Below are 25,652 nucleotides of genomic sequence, written 5' to 3' on the forward strand. Positions count from 1 at the left end.
AGGAACAGATTTCTTAGAACAAAAAAGTACTAACATGAAGGAAAAGACTGATAGATTGGATTTCAATAAAATTAAGAACTACAGCTTATCAAATGACACCATTAAGACAGTTGAGAGGAAATATTTGAAATATTGTATCTGACAAATGACTTCAATGGAGAATATACAAAGAACTCTCACAAACTAGTAAGAAAAACGCAGTTTAACCCAATAGGAAAAAGTGAGCAAAGACTTAAATCGGCACTCCACAAAGGAGGTTGTCTAAAGGGCCAATCAACCTACGAGACAGTGATCAGTATCATCAGACGAATACAAATTTAGACAAGAGTGAGCCAACAAACACATGAGAAAATGCATCAGTATCATTAGGGAAGTGCAAATCAAAACCACAGTGAGGTACCACTTTACACCCACTAGGATGGCAGCAATTAAAAAAGAAAAAAAAAAGAAAAGGGAAAATAACAAGTGTTGGCAAGGATATGGAGAAATTGTAACCTTATATTGCTGTTGTGAATACAAAATGGTTCAGCCACAAAATGCAAAATAGTTCAGGAAAACAGTTTGGCAGTTCCTCAAAAAAGTTAAATGTAGAATTACCAATTCCACTCCTAGGTATAGACTCAAAGGAGTTGAGAACAAGTACTAAAACAAGTACATGTGTGCATTGTTCATAGTAGTCAAAAGGTAGAAAGAATTCAATGTCCGTCAACAGATGAATGAGTAAACAAATTGTGGTATATACATTTTTGGGATATATATTTTGGGGTTTTTTTGCTTTTATTGTTATTTTTAATTGGCACATAATATGTGATATGGTGTGATATTTTGATACATGTATACAGTGTGTAATGATCAAATTAGAGTAATGGCATATCTATCTCAAATGTTTATCTTTGTATTAAGAACATTCAAAATCTACTTTTCTAGCAATTTAAAAATATACAATAAGTTGTTGTTAATTATAGTCACCCTTTAGTACTATAGAACACTGGAACTTATTCCTTCTAGCTAGCTATACTTTTGTATCCATTAACCAACTTTTGGCTATCCCTCCCTCTCTGCTATCCTTCCCTGACTCTAGTAAATCACTAATTGTACTCTCTACTTTTATGAGATCAGTGTTTTAGGCTTCCACATATGAGTGAGAATACTGTATTTTTCTTGCTGTCCCTGGCTTATTACATTTAACATTATCTCCTCCAATCTCATTCATGCCATGAGTGACAGAATTTTGTTCATTTTTTAATGGCTAAATAGTATTCCATTGTGTATATACACCACATTTTTGTTATCCATTCCTTTGTTGATGGACACTTAAGTTGATTCCATATCTTATTTACTATGAATAGTGCTGCAATAAACATGGGAGTGTGGATATCTCTTTGACGTACTGACTTTTTTTCCTTTAGATATATACCCAGTAATGGGATTGTTGGATCATATGGTAGTTCTATTTTTATTTTTCTGAGGCACGTCTATACTGCTTTCCATGATGGCTGTATGAATCCACATTCCCACCAACAGTGTATAAGAGTTCCCCTTTCTCTGCACCCTTGTCAACATTCATTATATTTTGTTTTTTTGATAATAGCTATTTTAACTGGGAGAGATGATATCTCATGGTGGTTTTGTTTTGCATTTCCCTGATGATAAGTGATGAGCATTTTTACGTATACTTTTTGGCTATTTGTGTGTCTTATTTTGAGAGATGCCTATTCAGTTCATTTGCCCATGTTTTAATTGAATTATTTAGTCTTTTGCTGTTGAGTTCCTTATATATTCTGGATATTAATCCCTTGTCAGAGGAATAGTTCGCAAAGAGACTAGTTGTCTCTTCACTCTGCTGATTGTTTCCTTTGATGTCAGAAGCTTTTTAGTTTGATATAATCCCATTTGTCTATTTTTGCTTCTGTTTCCTGTGCTTTTGAGGTCTTCTTCATGAAATATTTGCCCAGACCAATGTCCTGAAGTATTTCTCCTATGTTTTCTTCTAGTAGTTTCATACTTACATGTAAGCCTTTACTTCATTTTGAGTTGGTTTTTGTATGTGGTGAGAGATAGGGTTCCAGTTTCATTCTTCTACATATGGTTATCCAGTTTTCCCAGCACCATTTATTGAAGAAATTATCCCTCCCCAATGAATGTTCTTGGTACCTTTGTCAAAACTCAGTTGGCTATTAATATGTGGATTTAATTCTGTGTTCTCTATTCTTTTCCATTGATCTATGTGTCTTCTTATGTTAATACCATGTTGTTTTGGATACTGTATCTTTGTTATATATTTTGAAGTCCAATAGTGTGATAACTCCAGCTTTGTTCCTTTTGCTCAGGATTACTTTGGCTTTTCAAGGTCTTTTGTGGTTCCATACAAATTTTAGGATTGTTTTCTCTATTTCTGTGAAGAATTTCATTGGTATTTTGATAAGGATTGTATTGAACCTATAAATGGCTTTTGGTGGTATGGTTATTTTCACAATATTAATTATTCCAGTTCATGAACATGGGATGTCTTTCCAGTTTTTTGCGTCATCTTTGATTTTTCACCAGTGTTTTATAGTTTTCCTGGGAGATTTTTCACCTTCCTGGTTAAATTTGTTCCTAGGTCTTATTATTGTTATTTTTTGGTGGCTATTATAATTGGGATTGCTTTCTTGGTATCTTTTTTGCTAGTTTGTTGTGGATGTATAGAAATGCTACTGACTTTTGTATGTTGATTCTGTACACTGCATGAAATACCATAGAAAGAAATGAAGTACTGATACATGCTACATTATGGATGAGCCTTGAGGACACTAGGCTAAGTGAAAGAAGTCAGACACAGAAGCTCACATTGTGTGAGTCCATTTATATGAAATGTCTAGAATAGATAAATCAGTAGAGACAGAATGAAGACTGATAGTTCCCAGGAACTGGTGGTAAAGGGTGGGGGCTGAAGGTTGGGAATGGAGAGAAACTGCTTATGTTTTGGAACTAGATAACAGTGGTAGTGTGAATGTACTAATTGCCACTGAATTGTTCACCTTAAAATGGTTAATTTTATGTTACATAAATTTTGTCCCAATAAATTACTTTTTTAAAAAAAAATATGAGATGCTACTATACCCACCAGAGTTGGTAAAATTCAGAAGACTGTCATTCCAAGTGTTGATGAGTATTTGGAACAACTGGAACCCTCTTATACTTCTGGTAGGAATATTACTAAAGCTAAGTATCTGCCATTCTCTGACCCAGCATTCCACTGCTAGCTATATGCCAAAACAAAATAAATGTATGACTACCAAAAGAGACCTACAAGAAGGCTCTTGGCAGCTTTTATTCGTAATAGCTTAAAACTATAAACAACTTAAATGCCCATCAAGGTAGAATGGATCAATTGTACTACATTCATACATGGAATACTATGCAGAATGAACTGCTGCTACACATATAAGAAGATGAATTTCACAGAAATAGTCTTGGGTGAAAAAAGCCAGAACCCAAAGAGTATGTTTATATTCTACTTATATGAGGTTCAGGTAGAAGCAAAACTAATATATGGTGATAACTGTCAGAATAGCTTTTGCTGGGGGTGATTATTGATGGTTCATGAGAGCTGTCTGGGATGCTGGAATAAATTTTCTACATCTTGATTTCAGTGGTGGTTACATAGGCATATACATATGTACAAAATAAGCTGTGCACTTAAGGTTTGTGAACTTTATTGTATTATACCTTCCGAAAAATTTCAGAATACAGTTACCAGCGCAGGCATTCTTGCAGAGAAGCCCTAGAAGAGAATGTTTGTGATGCATAAGGTTGTAGAATGCCTTGAGTGGCAGTGAAATGGCAGAAATTTGGAATCTGTCCTATAACTCTGGTAAGTTTGACAAAGGGAAATGACTTAATGAAAGCAGATTCTTAGGGAAATGGATCCTTGAAAATATGCCTGGTGGACTGAGGGCTGGTCCACTAGTGGGGAGACTATTGCAGTAGGACCTGAATTAGGGCAATACTTTGAAAATGGAAGCTCTGAAGGAAGAGCAATTGGAAAGGCTGATGACTGGTTGGGTACGGATAGCAAAAGGGGACAGGGCAGAGATGACTGAGATTCCATGCCGGATGGCTGGTCCAGAAATAAGAAAGCCAGGAAGAGGAATCAGTTTTGGAGTAAGATGAGTAGTTTTTAAATGCTTTAGTTTGGAAGTCATAGCAGGCCCCTAGAAGCAACTGTGGGACTCAGGAGGACAATCAGGGCCAGTGAGAGAAATCTGAAAATTACCAGTGTACAAATTTATTTTGAATAAATGAGATCCCTAAAAGACTGTAACAGAGAAATTTCAGAAGGCCAGCCCTTGGAGAAGGAAGAGTTGATGAGGAAGAGGAGACTGCAGCTGTAGTTCAACCAGGAAAACATAGTGTCACTTAAGCCAAACAAAGAGAGTGGGGGTGGAGATGTAAAGGGAGAAGATATAGGAAAAGGAGCGATTGAAAATGGGATGAAGAGCAGGGGTAATTGAGAGGACACAGTCTTGGAGAAGACAGGAAGAAACAGGATCTGAAAGCAAAGACAGAGAACTTAGCCCTGGGCTGCTGTGAAGAACCCAGGTGCCTGCAATTAGATCACAAGAATTTGTCAGCATCTTCAGTGACTTACTCTTGCAGTGTTCTTTGTCCTCTGCGTAGGAACAGAGAGTGACCTAGGACTCAGAATGAGTGTGGATGTAGGAGCCAAGGAATCTTCATGTATTTGGTCTCATTATGGGTTTCAGGCATAATCCTATTCACTGTGAAAGGGATACAAAAGAAGTTTAAGACCTCTGGGAATTTATTCTCTGAAAGGTACAATTCAGCAATGATTAAGTGCCAAAACAAGTTTATTTAGTGTGTTTCAAATCTTCTTCTGGCTGTATAACTTTGGGCAAGCTACATTAGTTTTCTCTGACTCTGTTTCTTTATCTGTTAAGTGGTGATAATAATATCTGCCTCATATGCTGCTCTGGAGATTGAACGAGTTAATACAGGCAAGGTGCTTGGAATAATGCTTGAAACATAGTATGTGATCAATGTTAGCTAAGGTCATGGTGGAGTGCTGTAGGAGTGTAGAAGGGGAAATAATTAGTCAAGGCTGAGTTGGTGGGAAGACTTGGAGGAGTAGGGATTTATTGGGGGGCAATGCAAGGATGGGTAGGAGAAGAATGAAGGAAAGGGAATTTTAGGTTGGGGAAAGCATTGGGACTGGTCTTAGATCAGTAAAGCCATAGCATCTATGCGATTTACTGACTAAACGAAACTATTCCTGTTGGGGAGTAGTGGGAGATAGGAAAGGAGGATAGATAACTGATATTTATTATAATGAAAGAAGTTCTGAGATGGGGCACCAGAGCATTTTGGTTGTGATTTTTATCCTGGACCTGTGACTCAGGGCAAGTTGTCTGATCTCTTAGGACCCTGCCTTTCCTCATCTAAAATCAAATGGACTAAATTTGTAAAATCTCTTATAGCTCTGAAATCCTTACATAATTCCCACAGGGAAATGATTTCTTTGACCCCTCTGTCTATAGGATGGTGGTGTTTTTGCGCAACATGAAGCCAACTGGTCTATGTGGGGCAAACTTGTGGTTATGGCCTACTTTAGCCCCCTGCTGTGAGTGAGTGAGCTGACCGTTCCTCGTACAGACACTACACACTGTCTTGCAACACTTAGCAATCACTACTGCTCCAGAGATCTGGAATCTCAGCAGGTGGATTTGTGGAAGGAGCTCTTGGGTATCTCATTCCCAATTTAGAGTTAACTCTACTACTGTTCTCTTGAGGAGCCTCAAGGTTTAGTTTCCTTGAAGTGGACCTTGAGGGCTAAGTAGGAGAGGAAAGAACAATCTGTAGCCTTAAAAAAATTCCCGGATTGTCCTTGCGGTGTTCACAAAACTAAAGAGAAAAAAGCAGTACCATGAGCACCCAGTGAACTGCCAGCAAAGCCCTAAGCCTTTCACAGTAAACTTACCTGCTCAGGTCATTTTTGTGCCTGAAACAGAATAGTGCTGCTTTTGAAACCAGGGATTGATTCCTCCATTTTACTGCATGTGTTTAAATAATCCAGGACTCTTATAAACATAAATGGAAAATGGGCTTTTTAAATACCATGCTTAGAAATCACTGACTCTCATAAGACATTACTTCAGTTTTCTTTTTAGAAGGGAATTTTTGTTTGCGACTCTGTTCTCACGTCTCCGTCCTTCCTGGTTTGAGCCCCTCTTGGGAGTCGCACGCAGGCCCTTCTGCTGCTGCTCAGCCTGCAGTGCTGCAGTGCTGTTGCATCAGAGGAAGTTCTCTAGGATTCCACTCCCATTTGCTTTTTCTAGTTGCTAAGCAGGCGGCACTTAGAGCAGTATCTGCCCTCTGAGCTTTATCATTAAAGAAGATACTTTTGGACTTTTATACTGGATGGATTTTACACAACTTGATGATTGAAAAATAACTTGAAATGGAAGAACTAAAGCAGATGGAAGCGGTTTTATCTACATTTTGTGTCTCCAAAGTTTGAAGGGTTTATTTTGTTTTCAGAAACTGAAATTTGAGAAGAATGATAATTTATCCTCGTCTTGCCCTTGAAAGGAAGAGTTTTTCTTTGGGGAGTGGAGCTTTAGGAAAGGAAGGTGACTTGAACTATAAGGACTTCACAGCTAACATATGCCCCTGGGTAACGTTACATATCCCTTATTTGTTTAGAATAGAAGTTCCTTGAGGGAATAGACTATATCCTTTTTGTTGTATGTGGTTCCTAATAGTGAGTTGCATCTAAGTGAATATAATAAACACTAGCAATTCAGTAGACTCCTGATCTTTGATCTCCCTTGGCAGATCGGTCCATGCCACAGATTTCCTGAAAAGAAAAATAACCATGTCATGGAAGAAACTATGTGTTTTTTTGCAAAGGTTGTGAATTAAGGTTGAGAATGAGATGGTTTAGTCTGGCCTCTTTTTAGAGCAGTGATTGATTAATGCTGTCTGTGTTGCTGTTTCTTCCAGAGCTGACCTGTCCTGGACGCAGCATAACTAACGAAGCTGCTGCAGGATGAGAAGATGGCAGCGCGGCTGCTCGCACCACCAGGCCCTGATAGTTTCAAGCCTTTCACCCCTGAGTCGCTGGCAAACATTGAGAGGCGCATTGCTGAGAGCAAGCTCAAGAAACCACCAAAGGCCGATGGCAGTCATCGGGAGGACGATGAGGACAGCAAGCCCAAGCCAAACAGTGACCTGGAAGCAGGGAAGAGTTTGCCTTTCATCTACGGGGACATCCCCCAAGGCCTGGTTGCAGTTCCCCTGGAGGACTTTGACCCATACTATTTGACGCAGAAAGTGAGTTGGAGGAGGAGGAACAGCTGCAGATACCCGTTTCCTAACAGGCTTAGGGAGATGGGGGAGAAAGAACTGTGTCTCTTTGCCAAAGTTCGGATAAGTAGTTAACCTTTTGTTTCAGTTCTGGCTTATGGGGATTATTTTTCATTTTAATTGCTACTAAGGGTCATTTGTGGTCTTGGCACTTGTCAACTCTATTAATAAGACTTCTGGTTTTGGCTCCAGGCCAGATCAGAAAAAGGGGAGGTAAATGAAATGGGACTACTTAAAAGAGTTTTTAAAAGATAGGACAACCTCCCTCTCTCAAACACACATTCAAAATTCTGTCTTTAGTATAAAGACGATGTTACTGTTGTGACATCAGTAGAGTAGTATGGTGGAGATGGTGTATTTGCTCTCTTGTCTAGCCCCCTCTGTGACACTAGAGCTGCTGGGGACGGGAATAAAACTGAGTAAAGCAAACAGCCAGTGAGGACAGACCCAGGTCACTGGCCCTGTTACACCGTTGTCTGGATTGATTCTTACAGCACCGATCTTGCAGTAGAGTCAATTCTGTTATTCCTGCAAGTAGGGAACTCAGGTGAAAGAACTACCAATCTTCATTTGGCCAAGAGTTTCAAACTTCCTGAACAAATATTTGATTAAATCTTCAGCTTCTTTCTCATGATTATCTTCTGAAACAAGGCAACAAGCAGAAAAACAAAGCCTCCTCGTTGATCCACCAGCTAAATAATTGAATCTTGAGGACTGGCATCAGACCCCATTTTAGGGGACTCCTCATTTGACAGATTTTTTTTTTTTTTTTGAGATGGAGTCTTGCTCTGTCGCCCAGGCTGGAGTGCAGTGGCGCGATCTCAGCTCATTACAACCTCCGCCTCCTGGGTTCAAGCAATTCTCCTGGCTCAGCCTCCTGCGCAGCTGGGACCACATGCTTAGAACAGCTATATAATAGAAAAAAGTGGAACCATTAGTCTATTCTTTCACTGAGAAATCTAGAAAGTTTAATGAACAAAATGATACGATGTAAAGAACAGTAGATTGGAGGTAAGAAATCCTGATTCTACCATAATTTACCGTGTTTATTATTTACTTTTTTTTTTTTTTTTTGGAAGCAGAGTCTCACACTGTTGCCCAGACAGGAGTGCACTGGCGCGATCTCAGCTCTCTGCAACCTCTGCCTCTTGGGTTCAAACGATTCTGCTGCCTCAGCCTCCTGAGTAGCTGGGACTACAGGTGCATGCACCACCACACCTGGCTAATTTTTGTATTTTTAGTAGAGATGGGGTTTCACTATGTTGGCCAGGCTGGTCTCAAACTCCTGACCTCAAGTGATTCACCCGCCTCAGCCTTCCAAAATGCTGGGATTACAGGCGTGAGCCACCGCGCCTGGCCTTTTATTTATGTTTTATTTTTCAGTAAATGTATTGTCTAAGATACCACAGATAATTTATGGGGAAATAAATGAAGAAAAAAACCTTCTCAAAACTAGTTTGTGACTTTCAGCAAGACACTTCATGTCTCTGGACCTAAACTATTTTTCCAACTCAAATGCAAATTAATTTCTCATTTTCTTTTCTTTTTGTTTTGTAGTTTTTCTTTTTTTTTTTTTTTCCTTTAACTTGTATTTTAAGTTCAGGGGTACATGTGCAGGATGTGCAGGTTTGTTACATAGATAAACGTGGGCCATGGTGATTTGCTGCACAGGTCATCCCATTTCCTACGTATTAAGCCCAGCATCCATTAACGATTCTTCCTGATGCTCTCCCTACCCCCATTCCCTGCCTCTGACAGGCCCGGGTGTGTGTTGATCCCTTCCATGTGTTTTCTGTTCCTGTGTTAGTTTGCTGAGGATAATGGCTTCCAACTCCATCCATGTCCCTGCAAAGGACATGATCTCATTTCTAATTTCTCATTTTCTTAAATCTGACAGGAGATATGAAAAAATATATAGAGCTAATCATTGTTAGAGCCCAATTTTCCTTTGCATACTCTTTTTCCCTGGTTTCTGCCCTGTAGACAGCCTCTTTTCATTCCCAGTGCCTCAGATTTCAGTGGCCTGGCTTGAGAGTGAGGACTTTACCAAAGAGAGTGGGTCTCTGGACCTGATGGGTGCCATTCATTGGATAGGCCAAATTGTTCTTGATGGTGCTCCATTAGAAGACTGGTTCTTCATGGTAGAAATTCTGACTTCAGCCTTCGGCTTCACCACAAGGCTAAATTGTTCCTGGAAAGGATAACTTTAATAATATATTTTTGGTAATCTTGAAAAAATATATACCACCATACAGAAAAGCTCACAAAATATAAATGCGTAGCATAATGATTACAAACTAACAGCATGTCAGGAAAGAACATTGCTAGCACTTTAGATATCATTGTACTTTTAAATGAAGGATATTTTACTTGATTAAAAATAATATTCTTGCTCAAGTTTACTTGCCAATCATTACCAGCAGTGCTGATACTTCTATAGGGGTGGAAAAACTCCACCTCTATTCTCCTAGGGTCCCAGCTGGATCTTAGAATTAAATTGACATAACATAGATTAACAGGAGAAAAGCATAATACATGCTTTATGTAGCACAGGAACCCTCATGAAGAAATGAAGACCGTGGGCTGGGCGCAATGGCTCACACCTGTAACCCCAGCACTTTGGGAGGCCGAGGCAGGCAGATCACAAGGTCAGGAGGTTGAAACCAGCCTGACCAACATGGTGAAACTCCATCTCTATTAAAAATACAAAAATTAGCTTGGCATAGTGGCACTGGCCTGTAATCTCAGCTACTCAGGAGGCTGAAGCAGGAGAATCACTTGAACCCAGGAGGTGGAGGTTGCAGTGAGCCGAGATCGCGCCACTGCACTGCAGCCTGGGTGACAGAGTGAGAGTCTGTCTCAAAAAAAAAAAAAGAAAGAAAGAAAGAAATGAAGACCTAAAGAAGGAGTTAGAGTCGGTTATTTATATACTGGATTGGACAAAAAATAGTAAATTGTGAAGAAGCAACTAAATTATGTGGGCAGGCTTAAAATATAAGACTTTTTATTATAACAAGGTCAGTACAGTATTCTCTTGGTCTCACCTTCTCGCCCTTGAAGGTAAGGATGTTGCCGTTCCTTCAGGTTCAGGGAGTGTCTTCCACACAGGAATTTCATCTTCCGCTCTTAAGAAACAGCAAGAAGGTCAGAGTGATCTTTTTGCACCTGCTGTTTTACAAATATCTTTAACTTAGTCAATATGCCAGAAGAGTATATATTAACCCCTTCACTTCTTGCTAACTAGGACTTGTACTAAATTAGCAAGATCTCTTTTACAAGGAAGCACACTGGGAATTAACCCACAAATCAAAAAGTCATAAGGGTAGAAATGACTTTAAGAGGACATTCCTTTACGTTTGCTCTTCAAGGGCTGCCTTAACTAATTCTTGGCAAAATAGAATCTCTTTTCTTTGCTAAATGATACCAGTGGAATCCTTTATGTTTTCCTCATTGGTCTCATTTTCTAACTGATTAATTATCTTTGTGACTCTCACAAAAACTTGTTTCTCATTTCCTTCCCTCTTTCTCCTAGTGGGTAAGAGAGAACTCGTTTTCTATTAGTAAAGTTCTGGTTTTATCTTGGATTTCACACTCCCAAGGGACACAGGGCCCTAAAAGTTTTGCACCACATTTTCGAGATACTGTTATTTATTCCAGCTGGTACTGGTTTGGCTATCATAGGCGTCTGAGGGCCTTGTTGGGTTTCACACTGACTTTTTCAGCTGGTTCCTGCAAACAATCTGAATCATTCTCTCTTTGAATTGCCTCAGACTTCTCAGTGCTACTTTACATTTTCTTTGTCTCTTGGTATTTCGGTTCTAACACCTCCTTTCTTTGGCTTTCTTGTTTTTCAGCTGTTTGCTACAAATAATTGTTCAAGGAACATTTACATTTTTAAATTCAATTTTTAAAATAGGTGATATATTTAAGTGGTTAAAAATTCAAGGTACTTGGTAAATAAGTTTCCTTTTTACACCTGTCTCTCATCTGCCTATTTCCTATCTCCCTGCACAGGCAACCACTGATAGTAGTATCTTCCAGAGTTTCTTTATGTGTATGCAAGCAAAAACAAATATGTGTTTTATGGAACTTGAACTCCATTAAAAGCCTTTGTTATTGGTTTTTTCCTGTTGTTTTCTTAAACCTATTGAAGTCTTAATTTTGTTTTTTGTTTTTACTTTTTAATTATTATTATTTTTTTGGAGACAGAGTCTGACTCCAGGTTGGAGTGCAGTGATGCAATCATAGGTCACTGCAGCCTCAACCTCCTGGGCAATCTCCATCTCTGTCTCCCAAGTAGCTGGGATCATATGCATGCGCCACCACATCTGGCTAATTTTTGTATTTCCCCCAGTTTTAAAAGATTTTCTTGTTTAGTGAAAAATTAAGAACTTTTTCTCTATTGCTCAAAGTGCCTGTCTTCGCTAAACATATGCTCTCCGATGCTTAATAATAACTTGTTGAATACGAAATGGCCGTATATATTTGTAATGACTATCTGAAGTAGGCATCCAGGAAATCTGTAGGTTAAGCTGAAACAAGGCCTTCAGAATTGACTCCAATCCCTTTTCAATTTCTTAGAACTAACAATTGATACATGTGTCTTTTTTGTTTAATGGGTATACCGTGTTAAAAGAAAGTCATATAAACAAAAATTTAAATTACAAGATTGATCGACGTGTTTTTCAATAGGGCACACTCCTATTGCATTAAAAAAATTATATATGGCCGGGTGTGGTGGCTCACACCTGTAATCCCAGCACTTTGGGAGACTGAGTCTGGCGGATCACCTGAGGTCGGGAGTTCGAAACCAGCCTGACCAACATGGAGAAACCCTGTCTCTACTAAAAATACAAAATTAGCCAGGTGTGGTGACAGATGCCTGTAGTCCCAGCTACTCGGGAGGCTGAGGCAGGAGAATTGCTTGAACCTGGGAGGCGGAGGTTGTGGTGAGCCGAGATCACGCGATTGCACTCCAGCCTGAGCAACAAGAGTGAAACTCCATCTCAAAAAAAAAATTATATATAACTTTCTAAAGTTCAGTTTACCTTCAACTTTTCAGGTTTACGTTTTTTTGCAAAGAGATATCTACTTATTAGAGTAATAGAAAATTATAATTTTGTAGCCTTAGACATCATCTAGTTGATCCTCCACATTTTATAAATTTTTTGAGGTGAAGTACTTTGTCAAAAGCCCACACCACTGTTGGTAATATAACCAGGACTAGAGCTCATGCCTCCTGACTCTCCATGTATTACATCACATTTCTAGTTCCTCACTTGTCTAATTTTTTATTAATTGATTCTCAGCCTCAATTGGCTCAGTTCTGCTGAAGCTGGGCAGGCAAATAGGGAGAAGAAAAATAAGCTCTGTTTTCATTTTTCCCTAATAATCCCTGTGATTTATAGATCAGGTCCTAAACCGTGCAGTGGTAAGAGCAGTGCTTCTGGGGGAAAGGATTCATGTCAGCCCCCTGTATTGTATCTTCTCAAGTGAAGGAGCTCTGAGTTGTGCTATTCCAGGGACTTGGGCTTATTATCAGTACCGCCAGTTTTTCAACTGGACATGTGATCTTGAGGCAATTTATTTAACCTTTCTACCCCTTGTTACTTTTTAAAGGAAGAGTATATCCTATCTGCCATAGTCCATCCCCAACCTATGGTAGGATAGTATACAATCATGTGTCACTTAACGATGGGGATACGTTCTGAGAAATGAGTCATTAGCCCATTTCATCCTTGTTTGAACGTCGTAGAGTGTACTTACACAAATCTAGATGATGTAGCCTACTGCACCCCTAGGCTAAATTGTCTAGCCTGTTGCTCCCAGGCTACACACCTGTACAGCATGTTACCATATTGAATGCTGTAGACATTTGTAACACCATGGTATTTCTGTATCTAAACATAGCTAAACATAGAAAAGGTAATGCATTGTGCTACAGCTACAACTTTATGACAGATACAAGGTCACTGGGCAATAAGAACTTTTCAGCCTCATAATCATTTTATGGAACTACCATTCCAAACATTGTTGACCAAAACATTGTTATGTGGTGTCTGACTATAGTGGAAAGAGTGCCTGACTGGGAATATAAAACCTTGTTTTAGTTCCAGCTTTGCTTCATGTTTGTACTTGGCTAAATCACTTTAATTTCCTTACCTACAATATTTGCAAAATAGAGTTAGACCCGTATCTTTATCTTTCTAATTGTGTTTCACACTTTTGCCTTCACATGTTGTATTTTAGCTGTGGCAAACTACTTCCCGTTTCTTTAGTGTGGAAGACCGCTCCACCCACCCACCTTCTTCTGGTCTCCCTCTCTTCCTGTTGGAATGTACTCTGTCTTTTAGTTTTACCTTTTGATATTCTACCCACACAGGCCCAGCCCAGAGGCCTCTTCTTCCTTGTAGCCTAACTTAATTATCCTACACTTGGAGAACTGATTCCTCCTTTTAAATTTTTAAAATACATTAGGATCTTCAGCCCTACATTGGATAAGAAATTGGTTTCAGGTTTAACTCAGGTTAGATGTGGAGGGTACCTGTGTTGCCAATAATGTTTGCAATTTTCTCCTTACTTCACTAATATTAGTGCCATCAGTTTAAGTGATACACACACATGCAGTCCTATATGAGCTCCTGGCAGAAAATCCTTACCAAAACTATGCTGACACACTTTCAACAGGTGTGCAGCACAGAGACCATTACAGAAGGATTTATGTTCAGTAGATGTGATTTGAAGTATTGCTAATGAGTTGTATTTCCTGCTTTTGCACAATAAGCCTAAATGCTGCTTTCTGTTTTAAATAAAAACTACGTATTTTAAAACTTTGGTTTATTTTCTTGTTAAAAATTTTTTCCCAACAATGTAAGGAAACAAAATGATGTTTCAGTTATTTTATTCACCAAATCAAATTGAGATAAATGCCTTTGAGACATTGGGAGGTGGGCCCTTCCCAAAGGGATGGGTCATTGACGTGCATGTATGGTCTTCCCCCTCTAAGTATGGTTACCTAGAGGAGAAGGAATTTAATTAAGCATTCCTAAATCAGATTTCTCTTTTGTAGCCTTGGCAATAGACCAAAGTTGGGAAATCTTATTTCTGATCCCATCCCTGTCTAGTTCCAGGTGATCTTGGGCATACCATTTAATTTAAGGTCTCAATTCCTCCAATCTAGAAAATTAAGATTATGCTAACAGCTAACATGTCACTTATTTTACAGGTTGCAGTATAGACCATTTCTCTAAGAAAAATCCAGGTCATCTAATTTGATTGGAATGTGGGGAAGTGACAGAGGAGCAGTAGAAGATGAGGCTGGGGAGGGTGAGCTGGAGCAAATCCTGGAGGGCTTAGAATGTTAGACTCAGAGGTATGGTGTTTGTTTGAGAAGCAGTAGAGAACTACTGAAGGTTCCTGAACGGGAGTAAAGATACGTGGTGATAGCTGTGCTTAGGAAGGTGAATGGGACTACAATAATGTAAGCTGGGCCAGAGGGAAAGAACTGAAACAGGCAGATCAGCTATGAAGTAATAAGGGTCTGAGTTACAGTGGTGGGAGTGGAAATTAAGGGGAATTGATTAATTTAATGGTTATTATAGAGGTGAATTGATATGATTTATGATCGATTATGGAGGGTTAAGGAAGGAATCGAGCATGCAATTATTCATTTGACAATTTGATAAATTGTTACTGAGTGTTTTCTATATGCCCAGGCTCTGTTCCGTGCCCTTGGGAACAAAACAGACAAGCCATATACATTCTTGGAAGTTAGTTTTTGTTGGGGAAACACATAACAAACAAATATGGAAATAACATTATTACTGATAATGATATGTGCATTAATGAAGATAATATGTTTCAGCTACTTTAGAGGCTTGTGGTGCTCTAATTTGGTACAGAGACTCATCTTGGAGAATCCAGAAGAATCAAAGATTATATGGTCTCTCAAATATTCAGTATCTTAAATAGGCCTTCAGCAAGTACTAAATTATAATCTTTAAAAGAGCCAATTTTGAAAGCATTTGCCCCTCTTGGATTTTTACATAGATAGGAATCAAATATACTTCAGCATCAATGTGAGCTATGGGGGTACTTACAGAGAAACCCAGCATTTTCTCCAGGTCTAACTCAGGTTAGATGTGGAGGGTACCTGTGTTCCAAATAACGTTTGCAATTTTCTCCAGTCCTAAGTTCTCATGCATGTACTAAGCTGTGATTCCAAAGTTCTGAGCCATATAGGGTATAGACATAGACAGCTTTTACCTGAATTCTAGGATGTGTGTTATTAGTCAGTCACCTCAGCCATAAAATTCCACTGACTGGTAATTTTAGGAATTAGTTTCTGTTGGTTTCTCCAGGGTGAGATTTGTGAAATCTTCATATCGTAATAAAAATTTACCTGTGGAATGGGACTATTTAATATTGGCCATTTAAATGTTAAAGAATGTTTCAAGATTATAATGATATCGATCACCTCTGACAATAATTACGCATATTTTAAGTGCTTTCTTAGTCAAGGAGAGAAGACTGTGTCATTATTTTACAGAGGGATGCTTCTCTTATGAATTGTTTCCAAATTGACAAATGAGTAGTAAATGTTTCTTTACATATAACCCTATTTGACACAACTTAAGATCAGGATTGTCCCATCATATGACAATTTCTGCTAACTCTGATTTTACCAGAAGAATTTTTGATACAAGCTTTGAAGATACATTTCTATTCCAGATACTGTTGAGCCTGCAAAGTTTGGCCTATGGAACCAAGTTTGAATAAAAGATTCCTCTGATTTCAGAGGATAGGGTGCCCCATCTACTGTTCAAGACCAATCCCTCACCCCTGTCTTTGACCCTGTGCCTTTCTACCTCCTCTGGAATTTCACTCCTTTGGTTATCCTCTCTCTTTTCTGTATTTTCCATCTTTCCTCTCATGTAGGTTCCTTTCCCATCGTCTGTAAACACACTCAAAGCCTCTCCCATCCTAATGAATCCTCACTTGACCTCCTGTCCCCAACTAGTCTACTCACTTCCCATGCCACTGAAAATCATAAAGAGGAGCCTTTACTCACCACATACACATATCCTACCTACTCCTCCATCCTTGAAGCCTGACTGCATCCTCACCCCTTTCATGATATTATAAGATCTTCCCAATAACATCTCAAATTGCCAAGTCTAAGTTTTTTTTTTAAGTTCTTAACTCACTAAACCTCTCTGCAGTGTTTGACACCATTTGTTATTCCCTGACTCTTATATCTCTTTACTTCCTTGGCCTAATTTTCCTTTTATCTCAAATGTTTCCTTCTCTTTCATTTTATCAACCTTTCCCTAAAATGTTTATATTCCCCCAGATTCAGTTCTTGGCCTATGTTCCTCTCAGTTGGCACATTCTCCCTGGATGATCTCATCCAACCTCAGTTTGAGGACTCCTGACTCTAGCCTAGCCTAGAATGTTCCTTAAACATTCAACACCTTGCCAGTCATCTGTGTCTGGATTTGCCACAGGTTGCTTAGTATATTCAGAATTGAACTCATTTTCTTCCCCTCAAACCTGCTTATCTTCTTTTGTCTACTTTCCTGGTTGATGGCACCATCAAAATTCTAGATACCATTTTTGACTCCCCAATTTTCTGCAGTCCCTGAGGATTGTCAATACCAGGGATATCTCAGTATAATGATGCACGTTTTCACAAGTGTGAAACAATTGTGGCTCCAGAAACATTAACTTGCTTCCTCAAGTTCCCTCAACTAGTATGTGGTAGAGTCAGGTTTCTGTTCCAGGGATCTGTGAATTTCACCTTCGTGGTCTGTCTTCCATGCCCTGCTGTCTATATAGGGCATATTGCAGAATGATTTTTTGGTTTTGTTTGCTATCATTTTTAGAGAATTTTCTATCATTTTGCATTGCCTCAATATGAAGTCAGTATAGTCAGCCCTCCATACCCATGGGTTCCACATTTAAGAATTCAACCAACTGAAAATATATGGGGAAAAACACATCTGTACAGAACATATACAGACTTTTTTTTCTTGTAATTATTCCCCAAACAATATAGTTTAACTATTTATAAAGCATTTACATTGTATTAAGTATTATAAGTAATCTAGAGATGATTTAAAATTTACTGGAGGATGTGCATAGATTATGTGCAAATACAACATCATCTTATATCAGGGATTGAGTATCTGTGGATTTTGGTATCCCTGGGAGTCCTGGAGCCAATCCCCCATGGATACTGAGGAACAACTCTATGTTGTTGTGTTTAGTTCATTTGTTTCATACCGTATCTTCAGCATGGTATCTGAGACATAGAAAAGGAGAGAAGACTTTTCAAACTAAAATTAGTGAATTTTTATGGGTAGATGAGCTAAGGGGTAGAAAAATAACCATATAGTTTCAGCTGGGCACCCAGAAGAAAGCTGGATATAGTTAAAGGTTAGGTGATTTTAGCTGTAGTATTTCTTTATGAAGAGATTCATACATTCAACAAACATGTATAAACTATCTACCTTGTGCCAGATAGGCATCGCATTATGTACTCTGCTTGCTAAGCTGAGAAAATCATAGTAGATGGAAGAAAACCCCTCCCCTTCACGGATCTCAGGGTCCAGTGAGAGATACTGGTATGTAAACCTCAGTAACAATATTCTGTGTTAACTGCTCTAATAGAAGTAAGTACAAGTGTTATAGGGACACACATGGGGGAAGGACAATTCTATTGAAGAGAGTTGAATGGGGCTGTCTTCATAGAGGATGTGATCTTTGACCTGGACCTTTAAGTATTAAAGTATGGTTAAAAAAAAAATGTACCTGTCAGAGAAGAGATGAGAGAGTAGTTCAGGTATGAGGAACAGTGCATATAAAGGCTGAGAGACACGACACAGGTTTGTTTAAAATAGTGAGTGTAGTTGTGACTGAAGCATAGAGTGTGGTTTGGTAAGACAGGAGATAAAGCCTAGAGGCAGTTGGAGCCAATGAGTGCATCCTGAGGGGTTTTGTTTTCTCTCACTTCCAGAGTTCCCAGGTTGGAAATAACCTTTGGGACCCATTTGGAGCTAGTGCAGCCTTGGTCTGGATTCTTGTGCACAAGTGTCCTACTGGCTTGTGCCAAGTGTGTGGGTCCAAATTAACAGAAATATTAGCCCCTTCTTGTCTTCTTCCTCTTCTTTTTTTTTTTTTTTTTTCTTTTGAGAGAGTCTTGCTCTGTCGCCCAGGCTGGAGTGCAGTGGCACAATCTCGGCTCACTGCAACCTCCACCTCCCAGGTTCAAGCTCTTCTCCTGCCTCAGCCTCCCTAGTAGCTGGGATTACAGGCACATACCACTACGCCTGGCTAATTTTTTTGTATTTTTAGTAGAGACAGGGTTTTGCCATGTTGGCCAGGCTGGTCTGGAACTCCTGACCTCAGGTGATCCACCCGCCTCAGTCTCCCAAAATGATGGGATTACAGGTGTGAGCCACCGCACCTGGCCAGCCCCTTCTTGTCTTCTAAAGGCCACCCCATGTTTGGAGCCAAAGAGCTGAAGGAGTGGCAGTATTGTGTGATAGCAGCGGCAGCATCATAACCACATTTAACGAGAGCCTGTTCTGTACCAGCTACTGTGTTGAGGACTCCTTATGACCCTTCATTTAATCTTGATAACAACCTGATAAAATTGGAATAGTGATTGATGGCACCCACTTTATCAATAAGAAAACTGAGCCTTAGCAACCTTAACATGAGTTGCGTAAGATCATGACAGCTAATGAGCAACAGAGCTGGGTATTGAATCCAGGTCTTTCTGACCTCAAAGCCTGTAAACCACTCTGCTTTCTTGCTTTCTAAGAGAGAGGAGAGTGAGAATAGATTCTAGAATATGAATTCAGTAAATAGAGGGGTTAACATGCTTTACATAATAAGCCTGCATTTTGCTCTTGCTTAGAGCAACTGTAGTCTGTGCACCTTAAGAGGTTCAAGGAGAAGGCGATCAAAGTCAAATTTATATTGAAGGACAACAAGGAAGAATGGCCATGGAGGAGGATCAGACCTGCCCTGCCCTGGGGAGCAGCCTTGTGCTGGCTCAGCATTGAAGCAGGTGCACAGTGCTGCTGTTCTGCCAGGTATGGCTTCCTGTGACCAGATTCCTGTGACATGAGCAGGAAGGGTGGCAGCTACTCCAAATGTGGGTTGGAGAGCATGGGGTTACAAGGTCAAAGCAAATGAAGAAGTGTATGCAGAAGCACCTGGAAAACTGTAAAGCCACAGGCGGATATGGTGCTAGCATTATCTTCATCAAACTGAACTTGGAGAAAAGACCATAAACAGCTGCTGTGACCTCTGAAGCACGTGCAGGGGGTTCCTTTTTGCAACAGTTAAAGCTATTAAGTAGAGGAGATTCGTTCATTGATCTGAGGGTTGGACCAGATGACCTGGTGCGGTGAAGAGTTTAGAACTAGAAGCAAGCCAGGAGGTCTAGCCCTGGCAACTCCCCCGCCCTCCTCCTGCTCACTAGTGCTGTGACTTTAGGCAGAGCATTCTGTGCGTGGTTTTTTGTTTGTGAAACGAATAGTTAGATTTGAGTAATAGTTTTGAAGCTTTTTAAAATTGTAGTATGCCATGATAATTAAGAATATAGGCTTTGTAGTTAGATTGCCTCAGTTTAATGCTAAATTTCACCACGTAATAGCTGTGTTGTGGGCAAGTTACTTAACCTCCTGCCTCAATTTTATCATCTGTAAAATACTACTTACCTCATAGAGTAGTTGTGAGACAATTATTATATAAAGTATCTTAGTAGGGTGACTGCCTGCCACTCAGTAAATGCTTAATAAATGTTGAATGTTATTATTTCTTCAAACAGACTCATAGGTAAAATTATCAGTCACTAAGAAGGAATTTTTTAAATATGGGATTTAGAGGTCTCTTTTGCTCAGTTCTCAGTATAGTGGAATAGAGGCATGGAAAATGATGATTCTAAATAGTCATGCAGCTCAAACAGGAGTACATGCCTAGGGAAAAATTTTGCTGGTGTCCTTCTGTCCTGGTTTGGTTTAGCATTTCTAAGGGGAGCTGGATAGCACCACGACACGGGTACTCTGGAAATGCATTCCAGTTATGCCTTTGCTGGAGCCTTTCCTGGGACACACTAGGGCCATATAATATAACCTATATTGTAATTTTACTGGAGGAATTCACTAGGCAGATTAGCATAAATCAGGATTCTTTTCAGCATGGCGTAGTCATTTTTACATAACAGGTCATTTGTTTCTGAACAGCTTCCTAGCCTGATATAGAATCTGTTTAGATTCTGCATTATATTTTCCCTTATTAAAACAGGGAAATTTTGAAAAGACACTTATTTGTTGCTTGCTATATTGGCTGTATGCATACTCATAAATGAATGCCAAATTGCTGTTGATTAATGAACAACTGGCCAGTTGCCTAGTTCAGAAGAGGTGCATAGGTCTGGGGGAATTAAGTACATATATTTTGTTTAGGCAGACAAGAATTTAAGGCCAGAGAAGTTGGCTAAAAATGAGAGGACCAGTTAGTTCCAGAGATCAAAACAGTTAAGATCTAGGGACAGTCATAGTCATTGCCAATAATAGTTATAGTCAGATAGACTCAAAGGTTCCCAGCTGCCCTCTTGTTGATTTAGCTCAATCTCTGAGCCCCTAGGTGTTCATTATGAAGCTCATCAGATGGCCTGCAGGTTACCTTTGCCCTAATGGAGATGTTGACCTCTCAGGATGGGGAGAATTGGTTGAGTGAAGAGCTGCTCTCCTGGGCCATGTATTTCCCAGCAAACCAGGAGCTGGATAATAAATATTTCTTGAAGAAGCGTTCTCTTTTATGATATGCTCCACCCCTGCATTGAGTACTCTTCTATATAAAGTCTTTTCATATGTATGCATCCTTTATTGTTTTATTTTATTTTATTGAAACAGGGTCCTGCTCTGTTTTCCAGGCTGGAGAGCAGAGGCGTGATCACAGCTCACTGCAGCCTCAACCTCCTAGGCTCAAACGACCTTCCCACTTCAGCTTCCTAAGTAAGCTGGGTCTACAGGCACATGCTACCACTCCCAGCAAAATTTTTAAATTTTTTTGTAGGGATAGAGTTTTGCCATGTTGCCCAGGCTGATCTCGAACTCCTGGGCTCAAGCGATCTTCCCATATTGGCCTCCAAGAGTGCTGGGATTACAGGATTACAGATGTGAGCCCATCCTATTTTTTTTTTTTTAATTTATACTTCTTGTGTGGCTAAAAAAATTATTTCAGTGGGTAGGGGTGGAGACATGCTAATAAACTAGCTGTACTGCAGTACTGTGATGACTGTGTGTGTTTATTGTTTTGCATGTGCAGTATGCTGTTTGGTATGTATGTAAATGTGCTCTACCTGGCCATGCACAATGTTCCTTCCCCTAATAGCAGGCCCCAAAGAGAAGATATCTTACCCTGAGTTAACAATGGCAATGCTCCTACATTGTGTGCTCCAAGCCCCACATTGCTAATTAGAAATGAAAAGCCTGTGCTTTTCAGAAGGCTCATTTTATGCCAGCATGACACATTTATTAATACTCCATGCCATAACTTGTTAAGAACTGTTCTACCGCTCTTAATGGGCCTTGTGCTGAAACACATTCAGTGGCTGTTGTTGTAAACCGATATTTCCCCTTGGGCAGTAACCGCAATCCAATTTCAATTTCCCTTTTAACTCATTTACTTCACAAAGATCTAATTTAAGACAGATTAGGTAAAATATTATTGGACTTCATGGGCACCAAGTGGTTGTTGTTTAAGAAGCATTGTAAAAATCCAAAGCTTGCTGTACTTTCCACTACATCTGGGCTTTGAAGGATCTAGCGTTGGAGCATAGTGTTGAACAAGAGATGACAAATGTCCTTTTCTGGATTCCCACCAGCAGTTTAAGAATGATTACAAAGGTTTAATCAGCCATGTGAAACATACATATATACATGTGTATATGTATATATGTGTATATGTGTGTGTGTGTGTATATATGTGTATATATATATATTTCAAAGTCAACCCATCACCAGTCATTCCTTTCCATTCTCCCATGTTCACTGTTCTCCTGAGAACAGGGGATAAAAGTAGGGGAGATAGTGCAGGGAAAAGCATCGTGTGATGCAGTTCTGCCTTGGGGCTGCTCTATGCTCCCCCCTGCTGACATAAGTATGGTACTATCAAGCACTGTTGACCCTGGACTTGACAGACTTCAACATAAGGAAGCAGAATAACTAATTCAAGAGAGTTCTACAAGGATAAAATGTGAAATAATAATAGGCTCTCCCCTCAAATTTATGGTTTGCTGCTTTGTTGCACTTAATCCTGGATGCTCTGTGAATTTTCTAAATCATAGAATTACAGATATCGGTGCTGGAAAGGACCTGCGCGTGCCCATCAGGCAGCCCTCTCACTTATTTTATAGATGAGGAAAGTGAGATCTAGAGACATGCAGTGGCCCACCCAGGCCATATAGTTAGGTAGAGGCAGGTGAAGAAGGAGAACACAAATGTTTTAGCACATGACCTGAGAGATCACCTAGGGGTTCCACAAATCTGGTGAGCACAGATTCCTGGATTCCTCTGCACACTTATTTAATAGAACCCCTGGAACAGGGATTTATGACTCTCTGTTTTTTAAAAAGCTACTCAGCCCAGGCCGAGCACAGTGGCTCACACTTGTAATCCCAGCACTTTGGGAGGCTGAGGCAGGTGGATCACGAGGTCAGGAGATTGAGACCATCCTGGGTAACACGGTGAAACCCTGTCTCTACTAAAAAATACAAAAATTAGCCAGTCGTGGTGGTGGCCGTCTGTAGTCCCAGCTACCTGGGAGACTAAGGCAGGACAATGGCATGAACTCGCGAGGCAGAGTTTGCAGTGAGCAGAGATCACGCCAGTGCACCCCAGCCTATCCAGCCTAGGTGGCAGAGCAGACTCCATCTCAAAAAACAAACAAACAAACAAACAAAAAACAGCTACTCAGCTCAGGTGCAGTGACTCACAGCTGTAATCATAATCCCAGCACTTTGGGAGGTCAATGCAGGAGGATTGCATGAGGCCAGGAGTTTGAGACCAGCCTGGACAACATAACAAGACCCTGTCTCTACAAAAAATAAAAATAAAAAATAAGACAAAATAGAAAGCTAGTCAGATGATTCTTATGCAGTCAGTCTGGCCTTAGTTAGGAACTAGTATTAGTGTATCCCCTGGGGCAGATCAGCTTTACCGTCTGTTTTTGTATGGCCCACAAGCTAAGAGTAGTTTACATTCTTAAATGGTTGGATGTGTGAAAATGATATGAAATTTAAATATCTGTGCCCATAAAGTTTTACTGAAACACAGCCACTCTTGTTGGGTTGCATGTCGTCTATGGCTACTTTTACACCACAGTTACACGGGTAAGTTGTTTTAACAGATACTGTACAGCCTACAAAGCCTGCAGCGTTGACTGCCTGCCCCCTTTCAGAAAAAGCTTGCTGGTGCCAGGTATATTACTTATCTCTTTCTCGTGTAACCACTGCAAGCCCCAGTATTAAAAGGGAAATTCTTAAGCTTTGAGTACTTGTGTTTATCCAAAGACTATCTTGCTTGTCTTTTTTTTTTTTTTTTTTTGAGTCTCGCTCTTTTGCCCAGGCTGGAGGGTAGGAGTGCGATCTTGGCTCACTGCAACATCCGCCTCCTGGGTTCAAGCAATTCTCCTGGCTCAGCCTTCAGGGTAGCCGGGACTACAGGCGCACGCCACCACATTCGGCTAATTTTTGTATTTTTAGTAGAGATGGGGTTTCACCATATTGGTCAGGCTGGTCTTGAACTCCTGGCCTCATGATCCACTCACCTCGACCCCCCAAAGTTCTGGGATTACAGGCGGACTATCTTACTTTTCAGATAAGATCCATTTGTGAAAAACTGCATGCAAAATATCTGTAAATCTAATTACTTCAATAATAAAACATGTTTTATTGTAATACAATTTCCTACTAAAGTATGGGAGATTTATCTTCATTTCAGTTTAGTGTGCTAGATGTTTATTTTTGTTAATAGAAGAACTGTTTTTATACTTGATGAAGATATAAGGTGTAAATATTTAGAAAGGGGTGATGGTGAATGAATTTCATTTTAAGTGCAACATTCAGTACCCAAATTAATTAGGAAATTTCTATTTCACACATCAAATGTCCGTAGTAAAGCCTTCTGCTTACAAAATCATAGTTTTTGAATTCATTAAAGATGCTTAGTTTCTCGCGGAATCATCAGTCTCCCACTTGACAGCTCATGACTGGTTCTAATTCAGAATCCTACTACCTCCTAGTTTTTCTTCAACCAAGGTATAACAGTTTCCATTTCCTAATGGCTTCCTTTTGTTTTTCTTCTTCTCCTTTCCCTCACCTAAAACAACATAAGCATTTGTTCATGAACCAGTCAACAGACATTTATTAAGCACCTGCTGTATGCCAAGCACTGCCGGCACTGATTTAGTGATAGGAAATATCCTCCATGCTACCTCTAGACCTATATTTCCATCATGACCAAACCAAGAGACAAGAGAAATGGAAAGTATAGAGTACATTACTTTAAAAAATCCTACCGGGCACGGTGGCTCACGCCTGTAATCCCAGCACTTTGGGAGGCTGAGGCAGGCAGATCATCCAAGGTCAGGAGTTCAAGACAAACCTGGACAACATGGTGAAACACTGTCTCTACTAAAATTACAAAAAAATTAGCCGGGCACGGTGGCAGGCACCTGTAATCCCAAGTACTGAGGAGGCTGAAGCAGGAAAATTGCTTGAACCCGGGAGGCGGAGGTTGCAGTGAGCTGAGATTGCGCCATTACACTCCAACCTGGGCAACGAAAGCAAAACTCTGTCTCAAAAAATAATAATAAAAAAATAAAAATCCTGTTGCCTGTCTCCTAATGAGAGGTTTTGTAGGTGATTTTGTAAAGGCCTGGCCTGGTGGTTTTTAGGTCTTGGGGCATGGGCCAATGCTTCTTTCATTGTTGCTTAGCTGCCCTATCCACCCTGGGCACTCAAATTTCTCATTCACCAGAGAATTCATCCCCCACACCAGCTTCATTCTCTGCCATGTTGTCACTAAATTGCCTCCCAATCTGGCACAGTAGAAGCTGTTAAGAGCCTCGAAGCTTGGCATAACATGCTGCTCTTTGTTGCATGACCTTTGATGGGTGGTGTTCTTCTCCTGAGCTTTTGTAAAATGTATAGAGGATAATAATTCCTCCTTCACCCATACCTCATGGGAACCTCATGAGGTTGAATG

General features: G+C 39.9%; 1 protein-coding gene across 5 annotated transcripts in view; it reads left to right on the forward strand.

Annotated features, from left to right (window-relative positions):
• SCN8A (sodium voltage-gated channel alpha subunit 8) overlaps positions 1–25,652 on the forward strand; it is a 213,565-nt gene that overhangs the window by 60,845 nt on the left and 127,068 nt on the right. For all 5 annotated transcript variants that reach the window (XM_028829498.2, XM_028829499.2, XM_028829495.2 and 2 more), the window contains exon 2: positions 7,006–7,335. In XM_028829498.2, coding sequence (XP_028685331.2) covers positions 7,060–7,335 — 276 coding nt within the window. In that variant the 5' untranslated portion in view covers positions 7,006–7,059. The remainder of the gene's footprint in view (positions 1–7,005; positions 7,336–25,652) is intronic.

Source organism: Macaca mulatta, chromosome 11 (genome assembly GCF_049350105.2).
Source record: "Macaca mulatta isolate MMU2019108-1 chromosome 11, T2T-MMU8v2.0, whole genome shotgun sequence".
NCBI lineage: Eukaryota > Metazoa > Chordata > Mammalia > Primates > Cercopithecidae > Macaca > Macaca mulatta.